General features: G+C 35.6%; 1 protein-coding gene across 1 annotated transcript in view; it reads right to left on the bottom strand.

Annotated features, from left to right (window-relative positions):
* Slc5a12 (solute carrier family 5 member 12) overlaps positions 1-11,823 on the bottom strand; it is a 52,188-nt gene extending 40,365 nt beyond the window's left edge. The window contains exons 1-4 of the mRNA XM_027936698.2: positions 11,485-11,823; positions 4,166-4,231; positions 2,871-2,922; positions 1,914-1,981 (exon numbers count right to left, since the gene is read on the bottom strand). Of these exons, the coding sequence (XP_027792499.2) occupies positions 1,914-1,981; positions 2,871-2,922; positions 4,166-4,231; positions 11,485-11,823 (525 nt within the window). The remainder of the gene's footprint in view (positions 1-1,913; positions 1,982-2,870; positions 2,923-4,165; positions 4,232-11,484) is intronic.
* Positions 11,824-25,293: the final 13,470 nt, after the last annotated feature.

Below are 25,293 nucleotides of genomic sequence, written 5' to 3'. Positions count from 1 at the left end.
ATTTTTTTTAAATATTTATTTTTTTAAGCTTTAGGTGGACACAATATCTTTATTTCACATTTATGTGGTTCTGAGGTTCAAACCCAGTGCCTCATGCATGCTAGGCAAGTGCTCTACCACTGAGCCACAACCCCAGCCCTGTATTTTACTTCTTAATCATGACTTCTTCCACTTAAAACTGGAAGACTTTTTTCCTTCTTCCCATAGTACTTAGTGTTTTCTTGGAGGAAGAGCTGTTAGTGACAAATTATCTTGGTTCTTGATATTAAATTCTTAAAAGACAGTTTTATTGAAAATACAACTATAGGTTGACAATTATTTGCCCTCATGTGTTTGAAAATACTATTCCAGCAACTCTGGCATCTACTGTTGCTGCTATGAAGTGTGCCAAGAGCATCCCTTGATAGATAATTTATTTCCTCTTGCTGGCTCTTGCTCAGGTCTTTTTTTTTTCTTAAATACCTACTATTCTATAATTTCACTAATACATTCAGGTCTTTTTTATTTTTATCCTTTAAATTTGTACTTTTCTTTAATTCTATGGATTTTTATCTTTTAACAGTTCTGAAAATTTTTGAGTTACAATGTTTTGAAATCTCCTTCATTCTTTCTATATTATTCTCTGAGACTTTAATGGCACATAAATTAGATGTTCACATTTATCTTTTATATGACCCCATTTCTCTTTCATTTCTGCATCTCTTTGTCTTTCTGAAATATTCTGTCATTTCTTCAGATATATCTTCTGGTATAGAAATTGTATGACTTTTCAAATGTATCTCATTTTATCATAATTGGTACATTGTTGATTATTGCTGATGCTTGCTTGGCTTTGAAATTGTATTCTTTCTTTATTAAGTCCTTTTGGCAAATCTATTCTTTATTCAGTATCTTGCAATGCCAATGTATGCTAATCCCGACAGGCTAAATCTCATCTGTTGTTTTGCTAATATTCACTCATAAGTATCTTGCTATACTATACTGTTAATGTGATAGAAAAAAAAGATGAAGATAAAACTTTAAATGTGTAGAAATTGTGGAATTTTCAAGTATGAAAAAGAGAAACAAGGGCAGTTTAAATTGTATATTATCATATATGTGTTACAAAATATATGTGTTGTAAGCATATTCTACTCTATGATAATGTATCAACAATTTTACTTTTCTTTGTAAAGGAGGAAGGAGAATCCCTCTATCTGGGAACCACCACCATATTCTTAATTGGTTACATTTAGCCAGAAAATGGTGTGATGAGTCAGAAGAATAAAGCTTCCAGTTGCAGGGGATGAGCAAATAATAAGTGCTCAATGACTATTTGTTAAAATCAACTAATTATAATAATTGTACGAACATGCTATCAATACCAGCCAGATTCCTTGATTAAAAAATAAGCATGTGTAAAGACAAATGTTAAATATAATCTAAGTTATCTATAAATGAGAGACAAAATAACTGTGGAATCCTTATGTTTATAAAATACTAACTATCCTTGCTCAATCATGCATGTATTTTGCTGCTTTTCAACTGGCAGACAGTGAACAATAAAATGCTACCTATGATTTATGAAAACTGTTAAGGAGAAAATTATTCTTAGAAGTTGCACAGGGTCACCTGGGCTCTGTCCTCTGATCAAGGAGGTATGTCTTTCATTAGATCAACTTTCATTAGGAATAACATACTTGAATGAACTCAGACTTCAAATTTGCCTAATGTCTGATTTAAAAAAAAAAAAAAGAAGAAGAAGAAGAAGAAAAACAATACCTTCCTCAGGAAACTAAGGCATATAAGCCAATATACTGCTATTTAATTTTGGGATAGCAATTACAGCTGTAATTTGAAGGCCTGCTGCTGGAAATTTGCCCTTATTCCAAATTAGGAGGAGTGTTTAATATTTTTCCCAACTAGATACATACCAGGGTACAGTAGAATGTGCAAACAATTCCTGTTGCAAACACAGAGCCCCAGAGATCAAACCCAGTCACTATGAAAGGAGAAAAAAACATTAAAAGAAATTTCTCTGAGCTAAGTAGAAGAGAAAATTTTATGAGTAAAGAATCACAGTAGTTTTTTCACTGTTTTTTTTGTGGGCAAAAATAAATCAAATTCATTTTCTCTCATTGAATTTTCTCAGCTCTGATAAAGATTATTTTTATTACATTTGTATATCTTAAACCAATCCATAAAATTCATATACTATTTAATTTTTTTCTCCTAAGATTCTTTAACTTCCATCTTTGGTTCAAGTGATGTATGTCTTTTGTTTTGTCTTAATGAAATTTGAGTAATCTAAAACCACCTAGGCATCCATGAGTAATTAAAATTTCTCAGTATAAACACATAGTCCAATTAGTTAGAACATTAAGGACTCTCTGTTGAAAGTGGCAATGTCACTGCAAAAAAAAAATCACTCTTGCTTCTAAGATTCTATTTTCTTGAAAGGATCAACTATTTATCACAGTATGACTATTACAGACAACTTTCTTCTTGTGCTCAGATTATGTACTTCATGAAGTCACTGAAACATGACCACATATAGAGGACCTTACTTAGCAGTTGTATGCATATAATACCCAGAATACCAGCATTTCTATGATTAAAAAACAAAATGAAAAACCCAAATGATAAAAATGATTGAACTGGGTGTTTAGAACTACCCAGTTTTGCAAGGCAAAATCCAATAGCTAATTGTTTGCATTATCTTCTATGTCAAATCATCTTTTTAGAGCTTTATGGAGCGACTACCACAGTAATTCAGAGCATCTTAAGCAGAGTGATATTCTTCTAACAGGGTATTTTACATACATTTGTTCAAGCTGAGAATTCAGGCATAAAAGTAGTAGACTATGTCCATGGGAACATAGAAGACTCACCTTGATTGAGTGCCAGGGCGGGAGCGTACACCACCACACCTGTGTAGAGAATCTGGTAGAGAATAAGAAGGAGGTGAGTAGCAGTGGGGAGAGCCATGGAAGGAAAACTGCCCAGAAGCTCTTTATTGACCTTCCTCCAACGTGCTTACCAAACATTCCCTTCTCATCCACTCTCATGTTGAAGTAATTTAACACTGTAACTAATTTGTAGAAGGGGTGTAATCATGAGATGGGAGAAGAGGGGTGGATTTTCAAGATGACTGCTCATTTTGAGATGTCATCGTTACATTTGATGTATTTTTAAAGAATACAAAAACACAGGCTTCGAGTTCAGCTTTTGATTCAACTTCCCTCTACCCACTCCCCTCATGTGCCCATCACAAAGGGTTCTCTGTCGACTTCATGAGAAACTTTACTAAAGAATAGAAGCACATTTCAGCAGTTTGCTAAAATATGGACTTTAGAGTGGAGATTAGGGAGGTGGGGGAATGTGAGAGGAAAGAACTCTAAGGGAGACTAAAACAGGGGGACTGGTATGTAATGAACACCATCTAATTCACAGAATGGAATTGTGATTGCTACACTGATGTAATGGGTTCAGTTCACATCTTATTTTAAATGGACTTCCACCATTTGGAGATGGCATCTGAGGGTTGCCATCAGCAAATATGTGTAGGCAGTTCAAGAGGCATTGTTTTCTTCTTATTCTCTTGCTTAAATCCTTCTGGCATCAGTGGGAACTCTAATTAAGAAGGAAGGTCACCTTGTAGAAAAGAGCACTTGGTCAATGGGAGGAAATTCACCACTGTGTCCAGGGTGATCTTGGGGAGAATGAAGGCACCCCAGAGCCTGGAGGGTGGGAAAGGAGTGCATGGGAGGGAATTAGGTATATTGGTTAGGAAAATTGTTTTAAAGTGACCTTAAAACAACAACAATAACAAAACAAAACAACAAAAAAAAAACAGGCATTTCTGGTTCAGCTCAGTTAACCATTAAAAAAAAAAAAAAAGAAAAAGAAAAAATTTGGTTAAATAGTAGTAAAATATACTTGTAGCGATTTTTCCCTTTTGTGACTTATAATATATACTTGTTCTTATTATTAGTCCAGATGTATGGATTCTAGCAATGTGAATGGCTCTCAAGGTAATCACGTTTCTTTGGAAGAAAGTAGTGACTTCTTAGTAGTGTTTGACCTTTAGTTGAGTTAATTGCCCCATTAAAAAAAAAAAAAAAACACCTGTAAATGTATCTTGGAACCCCTGGTTCCCACTTCTGCAGCAGCCACTGCCCCTTACCGTCTGCACAATGTAGATGACAGTTGCTGCATAGCGAACCACTTTATTGAATCGTAGTTGTAGATACTAGAGGGGACAGAGAGAGAGAGAAAGAGACATGCGATGAGTTTTAGATAAGAGCTGTTAAGGAGGTCCTTGTTTGACTTGGTATTCCTCTGAGTTTAGTGCTTTAGACTTGCAGTGTGATTTATAGTAGGTATTTCTGGAAGCAACAGGGGAAAAAACATGGGTTGTTAAAAGTCAAACATGTAATAAAACCCAATTCACGCTCATGCTTCTCGTGATGGCCAGAAAAGATAAGTTGGTTGCTTGAATAAAGCACAGGCCTTCTGACTTTCTGCCCAGGTATTTTCCTACTGGATCCACTGAAGACAGTTTCCCTTTATGTCCCTAAGTTCCATATTTATCTCAGTTTTTTATTCTTTTCTGGATTACTGCTGTAATCCTCTGGTTGATCTCCCAATACCAAGACTAGTCCATGCTTTTCATCATCTCATATCTGCCACCATCACTATTAAACAATGTTCTTACCTGGGCATTTTTTTTCCTCAAAAACTTTAGTGATTTTTGACCAAAAAAAAAAAAAAAAAAGTCCACATCTCAAGCTTGATATTCCATCCCCTCTTTTGTCTGACTCAAACCTACCTTGCTTAAGACATACCACCTTTCCTTTGTGTAGGCAGAATTTTCAATGTAAGAGTCTTTCTCTTCAAATTTCAAATTTGTCTCCAAGTTCTTCATAATTTCTCAAGAAAAATGGTTCAATGGCTATTCTTATTCTTCTTAGACCCTCTGTTCTGAGCTCCTACAGCACATTTGCTAAACCATTTTCATGGTTACCAGTCTCTGGTAATTTGGTGTTGGATTTACTTATTTAAAAGTTGCTAGTGAATTAGTTACCTATGGGTACTGCAGCAGATTACCACCAATTTGGAAGCTTAAATCAATAGAAATGTATTCTCTTGTATTACTGAAGCCCAGAAATCCAAAGTCCATTCACTGAGCCAAAATCAAGGTGCTGGCAGGTTGTGCTTCCTCAGGAGTCTCTAGAAAGAATGTTTCTAGTTTGTGAACCTTCTGGTCATCCTCAATTTCCATTCTAGCACTCTAATCTCTGCCTCTGTAGTCACTATGCCTTAGCTTCAGTCAAGTTTCTCTCTGTCTTACATAAAGGTACATGAGATTGTATTTCTATTTATGGTATACTTGGGTAATGTAAGATATTAATTTAATCACATTTGTGAAGACCAACTTCTTCCATTTTTTGGACCATCTGAGATATTACAGGTTTGAAGTATTAAGGATACATATGCATGTGCATGTACCCCCCACCCCCCACACTCTTGGGGGCAGTGATTCTTTTTTAACCAAATTTACTCATGCTAACGTATGTACATAGTGTTCTAGTTTACTCATTTTTATCTTTGTAATTTATATGTTGATTCATTTAATATATACTTGTTTCCTGCTTTCTACATTGCATTCATATGTACAAGAAGCAAACAAGATATAGTTTACATCCTAGAAGATCTTACAGATTAGATAAGGCAATTATTAACAAATAGTAATAAAAATAAAATTGCACCTTTAATAGTATTCAAGGAAGAGCTACAGAAGCTGTGAACCCACTCAACAGCAAGGTGTGAGTCACTGCTGGAGGTCAGAGAAGGTTTTTCTGAGTAAGTGTTCTAGATAATGTGAGTATATATCTTCCAATGCTTATAGAGTGAGCAAAATAAATTTTAAAAGTAGCAAATGACTTTAGGATTCAGTTTCTTCATTGTTGTTTTGCTTTTAGTATGTTGTCTTCTCTGAATTTAAGGAAAATCATTTTTATTAAGTCATGGTTTAACTAATGATTTATCCTTTTCCTAGAAAAGATATATAATGTTCCATGGCTTAAAATGGACCTTTCTTTGAAACAATGAACTCTTGATAGAACTGTAACTCAGTTTCACACTAGCTCACACTTCAAAATTTACTCGTCCAGATGTCCAAATTCTCAGTTTATTTTCAGGCCAGTCTTTCCAGATGGTACAAGGAGACTGGGACTCGGAGTCTAGTCTGTGATTGTGAGACTTAGGAAACTGTATGTAAAGAAATATTCTTGCAGAGGTAGGGAAAGTCAATGAGGAGGCAAAAAACTCAAATATCACAGGATGGAAAACTTTTGTGATAATGACAGCTTGGGTTCAGACTACATGTCTTTCAGAAAATAAGCTTACTACACTAAACCATGGGCTTCCCTTCCCAAGAGAGACACTTCAGAGAAGACAATGGCATAGTGTGTGACCAAGCCAAGGACAGGGCTAAGAATGCAGTGGGATCTTAGGACCATAGTCATCAGTGTGGGTGCAACAGGCACAGCTTATCGGCACTCAGTGTCCCAGTACATGTAAATGGCATCTAAAAGCACCTATTATTGTCTGTTGTAGGCTTTCTATCAGCCTTTGCTCCAGGAAGGTCAGAAGTGTGTGGGGGTGTCATCACTGGCATTCAGCCAATGACTAAAGGGAGGTGGAGAGAAAATGCACTGGCTTCTTTGCCTTTCGGAAAGGATAACTCAGACACATTCTGTCCTGTCTTCCAGAGATCCCCAGGGAGACTGAATCCCAGCAGATCACAGTGATAACTTGCTCAAAAACACACCTTGTATGGATTTCCTCTCCTTCCATAATTACTTTGCCACTTGCCTGCCAGTGCTTACTGGAATCAGTAATGATCCAAATGACTTCCATTCACACCTTATGTCAGGATCTGCCTCTGGGGAAATGCAAACTTAAGACAGTGATATTTATCTATATAATATAATGCAAACTCATTAATCACATAATGAACCCAGGATGGTCTTCTGGAGGATGAGACCAAATATAACACAAAGAAGCTGTCTCAGCCATGTTTCTCTAGAGCATCAGGCCCCTGGCCAACTCAGTTCCAGAGTGAAGTCACAAAGACTGCCCACATGAGCCAGCAGAAGAACCTTACTATTGTATGAGGCCCAGTTGAGGTAGGCAAAATGGTTTATCCCTGGAATTCTGAACAAATAAAATTGCTGTTTTTAAAAGTTGATTTTGGGGTTGATATACTGCATGAAATTAGATAAATGATATAAAAATTAGTAACAAAAACAGGAAGATGTAACAAAAGCCAAAAGTACATTATCTATTTTGGGAACTGGGTGGTTCCTAAGGTCTGGGAAAGCTTTCCTGGAAAATGGGAAAGCTGGGAGGAGACTGCTGTAGGATCTGGAAGTCAATGGATTTTACATTTCAGTTTAGTTTTGGTCCATTCAGTAACACTAGAGAAGTGGTATTCAGAAAAGGGTATGTGCAAAAAGAAGTAGATCAGAAGTCAGAGTCCTTGAATTCTAGTTTCATATTTGCTGATATTTCATTCTGTGATTTAAGCTTCTGTTTTCTCATCTGCAAAGCAGAAGAGACTTTTCAACTGCATTATTACATATCTGTAAAAAAGTATTAAATGAACGTGGCACACACCTTACTCTGAGCAACTTTGGAGGCTGAGACAGGAGGATAGCAAGTTTGAGGAGAACCTCATCAACTTTGCGATGTCCTTTCAAAAAAAAAAAATTGCAGATGTAGCTTAGTGGTACTATGCAGTTGGGTTCAATCCCAAGCACGCGCGCACACACACACACACACACACACACACAAAGACAGTAAAAGATGTATTTTTCCTTTTAATGTATTTGCTCATACTATTAATAGTTGTCTTTGGTGGTATATAAGTATTAGTAGAGTAAAAAGAAAAAAAAACAAAAGTTCAACAGCAAAATTGCATACTTCATGCTGGTTTTTAAAATATCAGGGGACATTTATTTATCATCACGGTGATTGTTTTAGAATCCCAAATATGATCCTGCTGTATCTTTATCTCAGCAAGTAGCAACTTCACTTTTTTATGTTGGTTTAAGTCCACATAACATAAACCAACATTTACTGCTTTCTCTCACTCTCATTTTCAATTCATGAAAGAATCCTGGTATATATACTCCCAATATCAGAACATATCCATTTGCATTATCTCTTGTATAAACACAATATTAATATTTTCTCGTGGGCAGATTATGGAAACAGATTCTTAGTCCCATCTTCTACCATAGTCAAAAACCTTCCAACTTATTCTCAACATCCAGCTAGAGTAAAAATCTTAAAATATAAATTACATTATGTCACTCCTCTACCCAAATATTATAATGATTCATCTCACCAATAGTAAATGCTCATCCTTACAATGACCCAAAAGGCCTCATGATATGGGTTTACATCCTATCAGAACCTAAATACAACAAATATTTTTAATACCATCTACTATGCTGAAATAATATTCAATGATAATATTATTTTAGATATTTGATTTATTAAAATACAAATATTATCAGAATAATATCACAAAATATAATTTAGTGGAGAACCAAAAAATTCACCAAAAAAATTATGTAATGAATAAGTGCTCAGAAACCAGTATACAAGAAGACAGTAAAGTCACAGTTTCTGCATATTGAAAAACTTTGTTCAGAAATTAAAAAGTAGTTCAGAAGCCATCAAAGCTAAGAAGTTCAAGAAAAATTAAAAAACAGATACTAGCTTATAAACTAGTGTTCAGGGTAAATAGCAGGCAATATAATTTTAGTATAAAAAAAAGATGGAGTTAACCTTGACTGAAATAGAGATAACACGAGGAGACTAATTATAAACTATCCAAGTAGAGATAATGAAAATGTATGATATTGCAAATGAGCTAAACCTAATTTATCCCATGGGGTTGGATTAAGTCCTTATGCTCTTTATTGGACAGGGTGGTGGGAAAGGAGCACAGATGGCATCTCTTAGTCTTGAACTCCCACTGCATGTCAAAGCATTTAATCAGTTGGCTATTGCTATGCAACACCCACCAAAACCTGATGTGCTGAAAATCTAAAGAATTATTATTTATCACAACTGAGGACAAACTGGTGTTCCGCTACCCATTTCACCAGGTTTCTTATGTGGCTGCAATCAGCTGGATGATCAACTGAGCCAGAGAGTCTAAGATGGCCTCACTCAGGGCTGGCAGTTGTGCGATTCACAGCCTGGTGTTGGCTGTCAGCTATCGAGTCTCAGTTCTCCTTTGTGTGGCCACCTGTGTTACAGAGGCTAGACCAGTTATGCCACTCTTCTTACATAGCAGAATCAGGGCAGCATTCCAAGAGGGTACAATCACTTACTTTCTTACTTAAATGCCCTATTAACATGGAAATTTTATTTGATAGCCCTTTATGAATTACATTCTCCACCCAAACTGGCATTCTTTCTCTTGTCATTTCATTTCTCTCTATTGCTATGGTAAGCAAAGTAGCACAGTGATTCAGTATGTGATCTCTAAAGTTAACTTATCTGGGTTTGAAAAACTCCCACTTGATAGCTGTGTGACATTGAGCAAATTACTTGGCTCCATGTGCCTCAGTTTTCTAGTCTGTTAAATTGGACTGATGATAACAGTACCTATCTAAAAAGACTGTTTCAAGGCTAAGTTGAGACATAAAATGCTTAGCACATAGTTAAATATCACATAAATCTGCATTATGCTGTCTTAGGCATTTGTTGACAACCTTTGCTATGAAATAAATATCATAAGGAAAATTTGATTCTTTGTTGTATTCCCAGGGCCTAAAGAAGTGCAGAGAACATAGCAGATATTCAATGGTATTTATTCAACAAATGGATAGTCATAAAAATTATATTCCAAATGAGGGTAGATTTTTATTATTTAAAAAGGTGTGTGTGTGTGTGTGTGTATGTGTGTGAGTTAGTTACTGGGGACTGAACTCAGGGCTTCATGCATGCCTGGCAAGCATTCTACTACTAAACTACATCTCTGTCTGAAAAGCTTCTTCACATTTAACTAAACCTTCATGAAAGATGGGAATTATTATATTCCATGTGGAAAATGGAATTGAGAAATGCTAAGTAACTTGCACACAAAGTGATCTTATTGGTAAAGAAAAATTGAACTTATATTTTCAGGCCCCAAGTTTTCTCTATTTCTCTCCTTAGCTGTTAAGTAGGCAGTTATTCTAATGCATAGTATTGCTTAAAAAAAATAGCAATGTCTTTGTGAGTCAAATCTTGAAAGTTGAATGCAAACGCTTAGCACATAGTTATATTTTCAGAAGTATATTAATAAGCAAGGGGAAATGTGTACATTTCTGGTACTAATCATAAATTTAGTTATTTTCTCTTGAATCTACACCCCAGGTCTTAGCTATTGAATGAACCAAATTTGAGTACCTTCTTTTGGGAGAAGAAGAAGTTAATGTTGACAATTTGGAATATGATCATCTATGGAATCATAGGATTTAAGACCTTCTAAAAAGTGTTCATTTGCTGATTGCATCCAGAAGTCAAGAGAATCATTTTATTATACTCATTTAGTTTGCAAAATTCTTAAAGATAGGTCCTTTATGAATCTTCTGCTGTGACTTGGTAGGGTGTGATATTGGATAATGGAAATAAATACTTTCTTCATAAAAACTTATTTATGAGATCACAATTAAATTATAGACATACAAATTCAATTTTGAACACAATGTTTTCATTGAGAATGCTTGAAAAACCCAAACTCCACTGTCTCATTTCCTCTCATTAAAATAATTCCCATATTTTTATTAGTTAGCAATTTCTTCCAATTAAAATATTTGCTGATTTTTCAAAATATTACCATTTCCTAATTAAATCTTGGACCTAAGAAATAATAAGTACTAAAATGTTCAGTTTACTGTCTGATTGGAATACCACTACAGAGGGATATAGACAAAATAGGTTCTCAGTAGACTTTTAGCACTATTAAATCATGACTAACTTACTTATTGGTATCTCCATTTTCTCAGCTGGAAAATTATAATACTTGTGGCATACATTTTGCTTGTTTTTCAGGATAATTATGCTAATAATAATAATACAAATAAAAACAACTCTGTTTTCTTAAGAACCTCCCACAATCTAGACAATGCATCAGGTATTCACAGACAGGTGGTAATTTTATCATCCAAACAGCCCTGAGGGAGCCACACATCATCATTTCTATTCTACAATGGTGAAAACAGGTATAGGTGCAGCCAGATCTTAGGCTTTTCTCCAATATAATTTAATGTCTTTTTTCATAATGTGTAATTGCTTTGAAAAAAATCAGTGAGTGTTCTTCAACTACTGATCTTTGTTGCAAAGATGATGTGTATTAATAGAGGGGAAAACAGGATAAAAAAATCATTCAAATGGAGAGAAATTACTTGTGCTCAGAGAAGGGTGCAGTTCTCTTACCTCGTAAGTGCTAGTGATGCCAGATCTGTAGAACACAGGGAGAAAGAGCTCTGATGTAAAAATGATGACAAATGTATATGAAATAAAGAAAAGAATGAAGGATGCCCCAAAGCGGTAGACCTCGGAAGGTGTCCCCAAGACAGTGACAGCTGACATGAAACTGGCCGTCAGAGATAAAGCTACAGGGCCAAAGCTCATTTGCCTTCCCCCTACCAGGAACTCCCTAGATGTTGCCTTTTTTCTCTCCTTAATGGCAAAGAATATTCCGATTCCACAGGAAATGACAAAGAGGGCTGAAAATACAACATAATCCCAAACACTGAAGCTCTTTGCCTCCATGCTGGGAAGTATGATGCTGGAACGTTGCTTTCAACCAGGTCTTAGCAAGAGGATGTTTCCAAAAGCAAAGTTCTGTACAGCAGATGTTTTCCTGAGAAGAAGGATTGTGATTCCCTGAAGATGAGGACCACAGGTACTATGCTGATCTTCAGACACCAAGTCGTACTCAAGGCAGATTTCAAAAGTTAACTGCCAAGAACTGGCAGTGGAATTGGTACCAAGAGATAAGAATTTGAAATCTGACCCTGGTCAAGAGCTGTCTGCTCCTCTCCTGAAGCATATGCCACAGAGAAGGAATTCAGATGTGTTCTGAAATTAATAACTACTGGGGGTGGAATGGACTTGCCAGATAACGTGATCTTTTTATCTCCGAGATTTTTTTTTTTTTTTAACTTAAGGTTAAACATTACTGGGAATCATGGAAGTGATAAAAGTCGACCACCTCAGCGTTTCTAATTAGTGAGATGGAATCTGCAAAACACAAGCACAGCCCTCAGTGGTGTCTCTTTCCTGATTAAGAGGGTGGAGATGCTTACCTGCAATTGCCTGAGGCAGTGGGTATGAAGGGTAAGGAGCAAAGAACTGGGAACCCAGAGACCTTTGCTCAAGTCCTGACTCAACCACAAGTGAACTATTTTTGGCAAATCATTTAACTTTTCTGGTCTTTACCCAGAGCATTGGGATAAGACCTTTAAAGGTTATTAGGACTCTTGAGTCTCAAACTGTCTGCCTTTCTTTGTCCAAATCTATAAAATGAGAGATAATAAATTTATCTCATGAGCTATGATTTGTGATTACGGTGGAGCACTCCTGAGCACTGTGTTCTCTTGATTCTAGGACTCAAAATACGGATCTTACAATAATTGATTATTCATAACCTCCACTTTGTCTCCTTCTCTCCTTCATTTTCACTGTTTTACCAAATTTGTTCCCATTGACCAAGTTAGAGTTAGGACAAGACAAGTGAGAAAAGAATGAGGGAAATCCAGTTTTAGATTCCTGCTTTTGCTCACCTTAGATTCAGTGTTGATTACTCAGGAACACATCCAGCAAGTCTTTGGGGACTATTTCTCTATTCTGTTCACGCTTCCCCTCCATCCTCAATGGTTCTCTCTATCTCTGCAAACCTTCCTAGGATACAATATCTAGTTCTCAGTCTCCTCAAGTCTGTGTATCCTTTCCTGTCCCTCAACCTCACTTCCTAAATCAGCTTTTCTTAGTACTCACTTTGAATTCAGTTTGAACTCTTCAATCATCCACATTTATTTTAAGCAGTCTTTTCTTTTTAAGTGTTTGTAGGAGTCTGTCACATGTTACAAATGATCACTTCCTTAGAAACAGAGGCAAAGTTCTAGTCCACATGCCCAGTAAATAGCAGTCATAGAAAGTAAACAAAAACAAAAATGTAGAAAACTAAAATTATCAGAAACACTCAAAGTCAGAAACACTTCCAAACATAGGAAACTTTCAGAAACACTACCAAACACAGGAAACTTTTTTTTTTTTTTTTTTTGGTACTGGGAGTTGAATCCAGGGATACTAAATCACTGAGCCACATCCCTCGTCTTTTGTACAGTTTACTTTGAAACAGGGTCTCACTAAGTTGCTTAGGGCTTCAATAAATTGCTAAGGCTGACCTCAAACTTGTGACCCTCCTGCCTTAGCTTCCCAACTAACTGGGATTATAGACATGTGCCACCATGCCCAGCTGATTTTTCTTCTGACATCTAGATAACCAAATAGGTCTTAGATTATTTGTATAGTCTGGATACCACCTTCACTTCCTAATTTGTCCCACAGATTTGCATTAGGTCTGAGAAAGTTCTACAGGCTGAACCATGCTTTCAGTTACAAATGAAAATGTGAAGATTTCTGGAGCGCTGTGTGTTCTGTTATTTAACTGTGTCTTGTTATTTCTTCTCTACATTTATGAAATTAATGTAATCTGTGCTAATGGGAAACTAGCTTTTTACTATATTTACCTTAATCTAGGCTTTTAATAATTTTTATCACGAGTACAGCATATCACATTTTATTACATTTCATTTTATTGACAGATATTGTGTCTTTTACATCTTGAAGGTTTGTGGTCACTGCTTCAAGTTAGTTTACTGACATGACACCATTTTTTTCTAATAGTGTGTCCTTACTTGGGGTTTTTGTGTCATATTTTGAAAACTGTCACATTATCTCAAACTTCATTGTTTTTATTGTGGCTATTGTGGTAATCTGTGATCTAGGATCTTTGCTATCCCTCTTGTAATTGTGGTGACATAAACTATGTTTATATAAGACCATGAATGTGATAAATGTGGTTAGGTGTTCCGACTCTTCTAGAAACTTCCTCTCACTCTTCCTCCCCAAAGGCCCCCTATTCCTTGAGACACAACAATATTAAAATTAAGCCAATTAATACCCCACAATGGCTTATAAGTGTTCAAGTGAAAGAAACAGTCACACCTCTCTTTGCTTTAAATCAAAAGCTAGAAATGATTAAGCTGAGGGAAAAGGGCATGGCAAGAAACAACAGAAGCCAGAACCGAGACTTCTTGTGCAAGTTAGCCAAGCAAGTCTTGGATGCAAAAGGAAAGTTATTGAAGGAAATTAGAAGTGCAACTCCAGTGAATGTTATAAATCAAAACAGACTTACTGCTGATATGGAGAAGGTGTTAGTGGTCTGGATAAAAGATCGAACCAGCCACAATATTCCCTTAACCCAAAGCCTAATTCAGAACAAGATTCTCTTCAATCCTATGAAATCTGGGAGAGGGGCTAGAAAAGAAATACCTGAAGTTTGTAGAAGTTGGGTCATGAGATTTAAAGAAAGAAACTGTCTCCATAACAAGGTAAGGCAGTAAGTGCTGATGAAAAAGTTGCAGCAAGTTATCTAGAGGATCAGTTAGTCTCTTTGGTAAAAGTGGCCACACTGAGCAACCGATCTTCAGTGTGGACAATACAGGCTTTTAAGACTTTGATAGCTAGAGAAAAGTCAATGCCTGGCTTCAAAGCTTCCAAGACTGGCTGCCTCTCTTGTTCGGGGTTAATACAACTGATAACTTTAATTTGAAGCCAATGCTCATTTAGCATTCTGAAAACTCTTTGGAATCTTAAGATTATACTAAATACACTCTGTGCTCTGTAAATGAAACAACAAAACTTTGACGACAAAGGTTTTTTTTTTTTTTTTTACAAAATGATTTCCTGAATGCATTAAGCATTAAATTCACTATTGAGACCTACCACTCAGAAAAGATTCCTTTCAAAACATTGCTGCTTGTTGACAATGTATCTGGTCACCCTAGAGGTCTGGTGATATACGAGTTTAATGTGGTTTTTATTCCTGTTAGCACAACATGCATTCTGCAGCATGTGTATCAAGGAGTGATTTTAACTTACAAATCTTATCATTCTAAAATAAACTTCCTAAGGCTATAACTGCCACAGACTGTTAATTATCTAATGGATCTGAGCAAAGAAAGTCGAAAACCTTTTGGAGAAGACTCACCATTCCAGATGCCCGTATCATTCATAATTCCTGGGAGGAGGTCAAAATAGCAACTTTAAGAGGAATCTGGTCCTGAGTACAAAGGAAAAAAAATAGGAATTTGGAAAGTTCATTTAAACCCATATGGATGATTTTAATGGGGGTGGGGGCAGGGTTCAAGACATTAGTAGAGGAAGAGCTAGAATCTGAAGTGAAGCCTGGGGATGTGATTTAAGAATCACTGCAATCTCATGATAAAAAATCTAAATGCATGAGGAATTTAGTTTCTTAAAATGGAATTCATACTGTTGACGATGCTGTGCATTTGAAATGACAACAAAGGTTAAAGGGTTTATAATAATACTAAATAAATATAGTTGCTAAATCAGTGGCAGCAGTGAAGAGAATAGATTTCAGCTTCAAAAGATGTTCTATTAATGTTAAAATATGATCAAACATCATTGAATGCTGGACGGAAATCTTCCAAGAACAGAAGATAATATATGTTCATTGACTTGCTTGTTGTCTTATCTTAAGAAATGTCTCAGGCACCACAACCCTGATCAGTGGCCATCAACATCCATGACAGAGCCTCCACAGTCAAAAGATTATGACTCCTTGAGGCTCAGATGATCATTACCAATTTTTATCAAAAAAGTATTTTTAATCAAGGTATGTATATTTTTAGATATAAAGCTATTATACAAGTTATAGACTATAATATTATGTACACATAACTTTTAAAAAATTTTGTGTGGCTCACTTTGCTTTATATTAGTTTTATTATCATGGTCTGGAACTAAAGCCACAAAATCTCTGAGATTTACCTTTTTTATGATTATATAACAGGTTTTTCTTGTAGTGGTCTCAGCAGAAAATCCGACCCTATCTGGCTTCCAGAGACATGGGTTACTTTATGTTTAATATTAACCCCACCTGAGTGTTAATATTCAATCCACAAGCCATGTAAACAACTTGTAAGCACTATCATTACATCAATGAGGTTCCAAGATTAAATGTTAGAAGCTTGTAGCTGAAGAGCCAATGAGTGCTGCTACTTTTAATTAAATTTCATGCAGAAGCAGTACTACCTACATGACTCCAGTTCGTCTTGAATTTCAAAACAGTGGGAAGCAGAGTCAGAGAAATGAAGAATGTATCTTGCTTCTCATAGAAAACAATGTCTTGCTTTCAACATTTTGCTGAGTATAAAGCACATATTAGTCTAATTTATAACTATTTTCCACATCTTTACCCTTTCCTCCCTATGGTAGCCGCTGGTGTTCTCTCTCTTCTTTACTTTTAAGATTCACTCTATGCAAGGCTTTTGCATAGCATCAACTTATTAATAATTTCAGGGAAAAACAAAAAACCAGTAAATTAAGTGGCTGCATCAGTTAGAGGGTATGTCCTTATATCAGAAATGTTAACATAGGAAAAAAAGGGTAAAGAAATGTGCCTCTTTGACCTGAAGAAACCCCACTATCTTCTATACCTTCTTATAGGCACCCCCAATGCCTACATTCATGCTTTATGCCTTCCATGTTATGCCTTAGACCCCTGTTAGGATATGGACACCATCATTTGTCACAGAAATACCCTTCCAATACAAGGTGTTGAAATCCAATCACTCACCTGACTAATAAATTAAATTTATAGTAATTAATCTCCATAATCTCTAAAATGTAAAATAGTTCTCCAATTGGCATCAAGCAAATTGAAGCAGGAAAGAAAAAGAGAGAGTGCAAGGATATTGAATGCTACCAAAGAGAGGAAAGGTAAAGAACTGGCGAGGTGGGACTTTCAAAAGAAAAAAGAGGTGTCATGTTTCAGTTTTGCAAAGTTTGGACTGTGCATACCGTGTTTATCTTGACCTAGAATAAAAGGGAAGAGAACACACATGGATAGGCCTCATCATTTTGACCCTGCACTTTCCCCAGTTGCTCTTTTTCTTTCTCTGTTCAAAAGTCATCAGCAGCGGGAATTGTGTTGTAGAATATAATAACTGTTCTTTTGTTGTGATCTGAAACAGGAAAATGGAACTGTGCCTCAGAAAGATTAAGCTACTCTAGTAATTTTTACATAATGACTTTTTTTACATACTGTCAAAGGACATGGTCAAGGGTGACTCAAAGGGCTTCCCTGATATCAACTGCTTACTAAAATAGGAAAAGCTGTCCTCTCCATATAACTCTTTCAGTGAGCATGCCAGTTCCATTGTTTTGGGCCCGAGATGGGCAGAACAACAAGGCAGAAGATTGTGGTGGAGGAAAACTTCTCAGAACATGGCCACCAGGAAGGAGAAAGAGGGGGTGTGGTGGGGGAGAGAGAGTGAGAGAGTTGAGAGAGAGAAAGGAGGGGGGGAAACGCGGGGAAAGAGAGAGAGCTCCCTTTATAATAGACAAAATATAAACCCCCAAAGCATATCTCCAGTGACCAACCTCCTCTAGCCACACCCTACATGCCTACAGTTATCAGCCAGTTAATCCATTGAACTGGATTAATACACTGATTAGGTTTAAGTTCTCATGCCCAATCATTTTACTTCTAAAATTTCTTTCAATACCTCACACATGAGCTTTTGGGGGATACCTCATATCTAAACCTTAACACTACCCATTAGTTACTTAGTAATCCTGTCCATTATCAGATCAACTATCATTATGTTCAGTAACCACTAAGAGTGTTGATGGTGGCAATTTTATTACAATATAGTATTATAATTACTCTTTTTTATTAGTTATTCTTTTTCATAGTTATTCATGTTAATCTTTCACTATACCTGTTATATAAATTAAATTTTATCATTGATATGTATGTATAGGGAAAAAAGCATAGTACATATGGGATTCAGTACCATTTTTAGTTTCAGGCATCTACTGGGGATCTTGGAACATCTGCTGCAGATAAGAACAGATGACTCTATATCAGTGTAATAACTAAATAATTTGACTAATGTAAGCAACTAAATCACCTTTAAAGACTTTATTTAACTATCACCTTCCTTGGTAAACCTATTTAAATTGTAGAATATCACACTCGAAATATCCTTTCTCTATCTTATTTTTTTTCCAAAAAATATTCCCCTCTACTAACATACTGTATTATATTTTAAATGTTAACATCCCTTCATTGAAATGTATATTCCTAAGGGATTTTTTTCTGTTTTGTTCTTTGATGTACTTAGTATCTACAAGTTCTTGTCCCATGGTGGACACTCACTCATTAAATTATATGGATTCTAGGGGATCCTTCCATGTTTGTCATCTCTATTTAATCTTTGTTTCTCTAGAAGAAAACTAGTATATTCTTCCAAGTTTTTTTGTTCTTTGATATATATAGATATAGAGATAGATAGATAGATAGAGATATAGATATAAATACGTGTGAGTATCAGTTGTTGATGTACCTTTATTTTTTTCATTTATTTATGTGTGGTGCTGAGAATTGAACCCAGTACTTCACACATGCTAGGCAAGCCCATACCACTAAGCCACAACCCCAGCCCCCCAAGCTTGTTTTTAAAGGTGGAAATATTTATCTATTCACACATATTTCCATGTAAGTAAAACCTGAAATGTATAATCCACCTTGGAAGATTCCCAGATGCCTTGTGGCTCATTGTGACTTCAGCTGAACATTTGTCCACTCATACTTAGCAAATATAAAAACAGATGTTAACTCAAACCTTTATTAAAGAGGCATATTTCAGAGTCCGCTTATTAAGACCAATAGAAGATATTATTTAATATTAAAATAGACTAATGGCAGCACAATTCTACAGTAAGTAAGCAGAGCCATTTAAACAGTAGGACAGCTGAGATTGAGGATCAAGGTCCTTTGCTAATATCCTCTAAAATACCGACACCCCTGTTATCAAACAGGAAAGCATGAAACCATCAGCAAGATCCACTATGGATTTCATTTGCTAAATAAACTCAAAGGAAAGAATTTCCTGTTAGGTTAAGACTTAAAGCCATTAAAATAGGACTCTTGAGTAGACCTCAAAAAGGGAAGAAATCTGCTATGTTTTTTTGCTATGCTTTGTGTGTGTGTGTGTCATATGTTATTTTGACCCTTACATTACTATAAAAACATATACAATTAGGATATTCTTCATAGAACTAGGAAAAAAGTACTAAAATTTATTTGGAAGAATAAAAGACCCAGAATAGTCAAAGTAATTCAAAGGCAAAAAAAAAAAAAAAAAAGCTCGAGGCATCATAATGCCTGACTTCAATGATACTACAGAGCTACAGTGTTTTTTTAAAAAAAAAAATACTGCATAGCATTGGAATAAAAACAAAGACATACACCAATTGTACAGAATAGAAGACACAGAGATAAACCCAAACAACTACAGTCATCTGATCCTTGATAAAGTTGCCAAAAATACATTGGAAAAAAAAATTCAAAAAATGGTGCTGGGGAAACTGGTTATGTATATGTAGAAAAAATGAAACTAGACCCTTCTCTTTCACCCTGAACAAAAATCATTTCAAAGTGGATCAAATATCTAGGAATCAAACCAAAACTATGCAACTCCTAGAATAAAACAGAAAGTCAATTCTTCAGTATATAGGCACAGGCAATTACTTTCTCAATGGGACCTCAGGAAATTATGTCGCATTAAAAAACAGGATGATATCAAATTTAGAAGTTTCTGCACAGCAAAGGAAATAATTAGGAATGTGAAGAGAGAACCTACAGATTGAGAGAAAATCTTTGCTAGCTACTATTCTGACAAGATTAATATCTAGAATATATAAAGAGCTCACAAAACTTTACACCAAAAAAATCAAATAACTCAGTTAATAAATGGGCTAATGAATTAAAAGAGATGCTTCTCAAAAGAAGTAATACAAATGGCCAACAAATACATGAAAAAAATGTTCAGCATAATCAGCAATTAGGGAAATGCAAATCAAAACTACACTGAGATTTCATCGCACACCAGTCAGAATGGCAGTCAGCAAGAATACAAATAATAAATGCTGGAGAGTATATGAAGATAAAAGAACACTTTTACATTGTTGGACGGGATTGTAAATTAGTACAACCACTATGGAAATCAGTATTGAGATTCCTTGAAAGACTGGGCTTGGAACCCAGCAATACCCCTCCTTGATATTTATACTGAACAGCAAAACTATGCAACCTGCCTAGCAATCGATCAATGGATGAATGGATAAAGAAAATTTGGTATATATACACAATGGTGTTTTATTGAGCTACATATGCATTTTCAGGAAAATGAATGAAACTAGAAAACATCAGGTTAAGCAAAATAAGTCAAACTCAGAAGATCAAGGGACATATGTTTTTTCCCTTATGCAGAAGCTACATAGGGAAAAGGAAAAGAAAGGTGGAGGCGGATCTCATGGATACCAAAGGGAAGCCAGTAGTGGAAAAAGAACAAGGGGTGGGAGGTGGAGAGGGAGCAGAACATGCATGGGAGTGATATTGGCCAAATTATACTGTTAAATTGTGTGTATGTATGAATATGTAACAAAAATTCCCATCATTATCTACAAGTATAATTCATCAATTAAAAAAGGAAAAAAATGGTTAAGTGCTTTCTCCAAGATTAAAGTCAAGGTCAGAAGAATGCTAAATGTTTAGTATAGAATCAAGTCTTAAGTTTTTGTAACTCAAAAATCTATGCTTTTTGAATCTAGTATTTATCACAAAAATATCAGTTTATTCACTTTCTCAGCTGTGAATGGGAGACTTTTCAAAAGTATTAGAGAAAATTTTGTTTCTCTATTCTGTCAACCTGCACATTGTTAATCAATACATCTTCAGTTACAATGAGCGATGATAACCAAGACACTTCTAAGTTGACCCTGGATACTGTTACAATCTCAAAGGCCTTATAAGCAAATAGAATTTCAATTAAATTCAAGGAAGTTTTAGTAGTATTTTTATTACTCAAATTCTTTAGAAATATACTTCACATATGGTATAGTTGACAAACTTAGAGTCACTTAGAGCAGTTACCCTGAAAACTCTTTGGATCCTCATTTCCTATCAATTCCAGGGTCTTCATGACTCTTCTCTCCATCATGGAGTATCACCATGAATAAATGAATGCCTTTGTGTACTTCTTAAATGGAAAACCAGTGAATATTTGTCATCACTGGGGCATACAGATAAATATATTCCATTTTTTGAGTGAACATTGTCATACAAAATCATGGTTTTGACAAGTGCTAATAAAATTACATGTTATAATTATTATTACACAACCTATTTTTGTGATATTTTCTTCCAGTACTGCCATTATTTCAGTGATTATGTTCTCACGGTGTTTAGTGGCAAACAGAAGACATTGCTGTCCTCCTTCACAAGGAATAAAGTGGTAACGATGAAGAACATGAAAACCAGTTTCTCCATTCACTGCTTCTGCTGGCAGGTGGAATCTGCACAGGCGTCTACAGTCAAGATGGGCCATGCCATCAGTGTTTCAGCAGACCCCAGCACCTCAATCTCTTCTTTAAAGGTTCTTGTCTCGCGACTTCAAAGAATGAAATCTACAGACCAGGATGAGTACCTGACAAGGACTTAAAATTAAAGAACAGGAACAAAACTCTGCATTACAAGGCAGAATCTGATACCAGGTTTTGCCCTCCAGAGTGCTGGTCTAGGAGTCTATGTAGCACTTGATTCATGGCTATTGGTCCCAATTTATACTAATTAGGGCTTGGAAAAAATACCGACACTATTGGCCCAAATTTATGCTAATTAGAACTCAGAAACGTATTAACACTATAAGTCAATTCTTCAGTCCCGACTGCCATTCAAGTCCTTGCCACTCAAGTCAGGAAGCCGGAAGTTGAGGTCACGCCCTGTATCCGGAAGTTGAGGTCACGGACTTTTGTAGCAGGGCTCCATAGGGTAACCAGGCCTGGACACGAAGGATGACAGGTCCCGGTATGCTTTGGCTCGCTTCTGCGACAGCTGGCAGTGCCTGCACGGTGGGCTCCAAGTGGTCGTGGGCCCTGCTTGCCACCTGGGCTTGCACTGGGGCTTCAACTCACCCGGGTTGCCACTCTGCCACTCTAGGGCCATTCTCTGCTGGGATTAGTAGGCTGGCTACATGTTTTGGCAGCTGGGAGGCCATGTCAATGCATCCACAGGTCACTCATTTTCAATTCACTCTGGAATCTCCAAGTCCTATCCATGTGTGCGTGAACCTTCGGAATTCCATGTAGAAGACTGAATTCCCTCACTGAGTAAGTTGCCGGGCCTTGGATGGTTCTGATTTTGGCTAAAGATTCATGGGAAGCTCCTCACAAAGAGGGTTGTTGTTGTTTGTTTGTTTCTTTGGGTCAGGATTCGGCTTTTCTGGAGCCTCTTTAGAATTTATTTAAATCAACTGGAAATGCTTTGTTTCATATAAGAATCAGACACATCTGAGTTCAGCTCTTAGCCATCAACCATCTTCCAATTTTGGGTAAAGTTTTTTTAACTCTTTGAATTAAAGATTCTTCTTCATGGAAACCAAAATTATACCTAATTCCTAGGGCACATGGGAGCATGGGAATAATTTGGCACAATTTTCTAGCATTATTTTCCTGAAAAGGTCTAGAGACATACCCATACAAGTCCCACATAAAGATTTTTAGATGGTTCTGTCTTGCTGTGAAACTCGAATTTATTTGTAGCACTTTTTAGATTGAAGTTCACTTCTGATGGTACTGCTTATGGTTTGGGGATGAATTTAATGAACTTAAAGGGAAATGATTGACACATGCTTAAGTACTTAATATCCGAAAGCTCTTCTAAGAATGAACAGTGGATAAATGTTGGTCAGGTAAAGCTAGGTTCAAAGCTTGGCTCAGCTATTTATCGACTTTATCACCTTTGACAAATTACTTCATTTCTTTGGCATGGAACTTGTTCATCTTAAAACGGAAATGGAACCCTTTTCACTGGATTGTCATGAGAATTAGAGATATGTGTCTACCTCACACAGATCAGGGCACATTACAGAAACTTCAAAAAATTATTTCTATCATTAGCATTATTATTAATATCTGTCATTTTTTAAACCCTTGTGCCAGAATCTTCAGACACTATTCTGGAAAGAATGGTCAGAAATCTAAAACAGGTGCTAACATATTATCACCTGTAAATAGTTTCTTCCCAGCGTAAGGATTCAAAAGTCAAGATTTGTGATTTGGAGTTCCTTTAGTCTTTATGCTTTATGTAGATATTTTACTTAATGCCTAGATTATAGACATTATTTCATTGTAATTATGCAATATCTTCTTTTGAGTGTTGCTATATTATTTATTTCTACTTTTAAGACAAGCTCTTTGTATCTATAGGTGGCAATATTCTTGTAATATGCTGAAAACTCTAGCTAAACAAAAATCTGTCTAGAAAGCCTGAAGCTGTGTTTGTTGAATAATGCTGTAGGTATTTGCAGTCATTATATTGTCTAAGTAACTTCATGGCATTTTTACATTTTACAAAACCAAGAATATGGCCAATTTTGCATTTGCTGTAAGCTTTTCCACATCATTTCATTTTGCAAATACTGTAAGCTTTTCCATTATTACCTTGTACTCGTATAGCAATGATATTCTGAAAAATTCTAAACTAGAATGTGGAGAAGAATGTGTAAGAGTACATTTGCAAATGACTTTGTCATGCAGTACAATCTAAAATTTTAGGGAATTGAAAAGGAAAATTTACATATAAGTTTTCTATGATTTAAACATAGATTTATTTATTTCCACTACACACATACATATATCTACATGTAGGGATGACTAAATGAATGTCATTATATTATGTTTATTTATGTCCTTGCAAATTCAAAACCCCTCTCTTGTGCCTGCAAGTATCTTTTTGAATTATTAGACTTTGTTTGAGGTCTCTGAGATCTTTGGAATAAGTGAGCTGTGTGAGCATTTTTTTCCTAATGGGAAAGCTTTATTTAGTATCAACTGGGAACATATGGTGAGATTTTTAACCATAATCACTTTTGATAAAAAATCTCAGAACATTGTGAGCCAAGGGAATGCATTTTTTAAAAAAATTTTATAATTTGTCATTAGTCTAATTTTAGAAGCTACATCTAGTCTTCCTGAGGAAGAAGAGTTGGGATGGGTCATGTAGGGCACAATTAATTTGAAGAAGCTAAGGGAATCATTGGGCAAGACTTTTAGTATTTTCTAAGAAAGTTAAATAAAAAGAATTTAGACTCTGTATGAAAGGGACTGAGATTGAGCATTGTTCTGTTGATGTTCTATAATGTGATCTTGAGCAAAATAAATAAATTCCTTGATGCTCACAGGAAGAGGATACTGCTTAACCTCAATGGGCTGTTTTAGGGTTCACACACTGTAAAGGTGTTGAAGGTATTCTACAAGAACTCTGGGATATGCAGTCAGGGGGAGGAAGGGATACAATCACAATAGAGTCTTGGACTTAGACACCAAATGGAACAGAATTGCATTTTTTTCCTATATTATTTACTCAGTCTATGATTTAGATTGCTTACTTAACCTGTTGATCTTCCTTTCCCATAAAGTAAGAATACTTATGAGTAATTAAGAATACCAAAAGAGACTGTATAAATTAGTGCCTAGCACACATTAGATGATCTCCACACATATTATGTATGTACTACATACAGATATTATATGTTCATATATGTATATATATATAAATTATATATGTGCATTATATGTATGTATTATGTATAACTGTTTTTCATAAATATTATATATATTCTCCATATATAACATGTTTTATATGTATTATATTTGTACTATAAATATTTATATATTATTATGTATAAGTATGTTCTCCATACATATTAGTTGCTTCTTTTATTAGCTGTATTAATACTGAAATTAATTTAATAAAAGAAGCACTTGTTGAGCACCAGCTACATAAAAGTTTTAAGTTTTACTGAGGAAGTATGCAAAACTGAATAAAACCTCATTCATTTTCTCAAGATGTTTATAATC

The sequence above is a fragment of the Marmota flaviventris genome, chromosome 9 (assembly GCF_047511675.1).
Source record: "Marmota flaviventris isolate mMarFla1 chromosome 9, mMarFla1.hap1, whole genome shotgun sequence".
Lineage (NCBI taxonomy): Eukaryota > Metazoa > Chordata > Mammalia > Rodentia > Sciuridae > Marmota > Marmota flaviventris.
The sequence above is the reverse complement of the archived record's forward strand: the minus strand, read 5'-3'. Positions and strand labels throughout refer to the sequence as shown.